Here is a 1,153-nt window from a genome sequence, read left to right on the forward strand (position 1 = left end):
GCAGTTCACCATCCCGGATCTCCGCCTTGGCACGCTCGACTCCCTGCTCGCGCTCAGCGATGACCTCGTCAAGGTACTTCCTTGCCTCCCATCCCGATCTTGTCTCCCACCCCTCTTCTTGCCCCGGCCTGATCCGGCCTCTGGATGCAGTACAACATCTTCATCGAGGGCATCTCCCACAAGATCCGTCGGAAAATCAAGGACCTGGAGCATGTCGTAGGGGTCGAGCCCGGCACCCTCACCGTCGACGGCGTCCCCATCGACAGCTACCTCACCGGGTCCGTCTCTGGCCGTGGCCAGTGCTGCTTCTTACATTGCTCATCTGCCTACCAGCGCTTGCTTACGTTGTACCCCGTCAACGCCCCGCTCAAGGAGACCTTCGCCAGCATCCAATCCCAGGCCGCCAAGATCGAGGATGACATGAAGGTAACTAACTCTGCTTCTGTCTCTCTCTCCCTCCCTCCCTCCCTCTCTCTCTCTCTCTCTCTTACTCCAGTTTCTTTCCACACTGACCAAATCACGCATGGATGACAGTAAAATTTTGGAAGATTGGTAGCAACTTAAGGTTACATTTGCTAGGCTATCTGGGTACTGTATCTTGGACAGTGTTGTTTAACACTTTAACAGTTACATTCGGTCCTCGGCGTTGAATTGGTAGATTTTGGATGTAGCTTACTTCCTGTTTGTCTTGGTCTATTTGGTTCCGACTAGCTACCTATTGCGCAGCTAGTTACTGTGAAGCATTATCAAATGTTGTTCTTCCCTGCTCTTACCGGTGTCCTTTTAATTCCGTATGTATTTTTGTAATTGAAGGAGTTCATTCTGTGCAGCCGGAGGTGTACGAGTTCAAGATCGGCGGCCAGTTTTTTCGGAGGCCTGGAGACCCACCCTTGGACCAAGTTATCGAGATTCTACAGAAGCGCAAGGATAAGTCTCAAGATGAAATCTAGCTAGCTGGCTATAGTATGCCTTATGCTCTTGTTGATTTATTTCTTTTGCGCTCTTTTGCAGTTCTATATTGATGAGTGACTCAAATTAGAAATATATTCCAATGTGTCTTTATGTTTGGCATCCACCATTCACTGGCTCAGTGGCATACCTTTTTACGGAGTCCCTATACAGGTTATTATTCATGTCAATTTTATGATCAAAT

At 48.7% G+C, this 1,153-nt stretch overlaps 1 protein-coding gene across 1 annotated transcript in view; it reads left to right on the plus strand.

The window, feature by feature from the left end:
* LOC119333492 (V-type proton ATPase subunit C-like) overlaps positions 1-950 on the plus strand; it is a 1,727-nt gene extending 777 nt beyond the window's left edge. The window contains exons 2-4 of the mRNA XM_037606370.1: positions 5-73; positions 151-426; positions 831-950. Of these exons, the coding sequence (XP_037462267.1) occupies positions 5-73; positions 151-426; positions 831-950 (465 nt within the window). The remainder of the gene's footprint in view (positions 1-4; positions 74-150; positions 427-830) is intronic.
* Positions 951-1,153: the final 203 nt, after the last annotated feature.

Source organism: Triticum dicoccoides, chromosome 7A, assembly GCF_002162155.2.
Source record: "Triticum dicoccoides isolate Atlit2015 ecotype Zavitan chromosome 7A, WEW_v2.0, whole genome shotgun sequence".
In the NCBI taxonomy this organism is placed as follows: Eukaryota; Viridiplantae; Streptophyta; class Magnoliopsida; order Poales; family Poaceae; genus Triticum; species Triticum dicoccoides.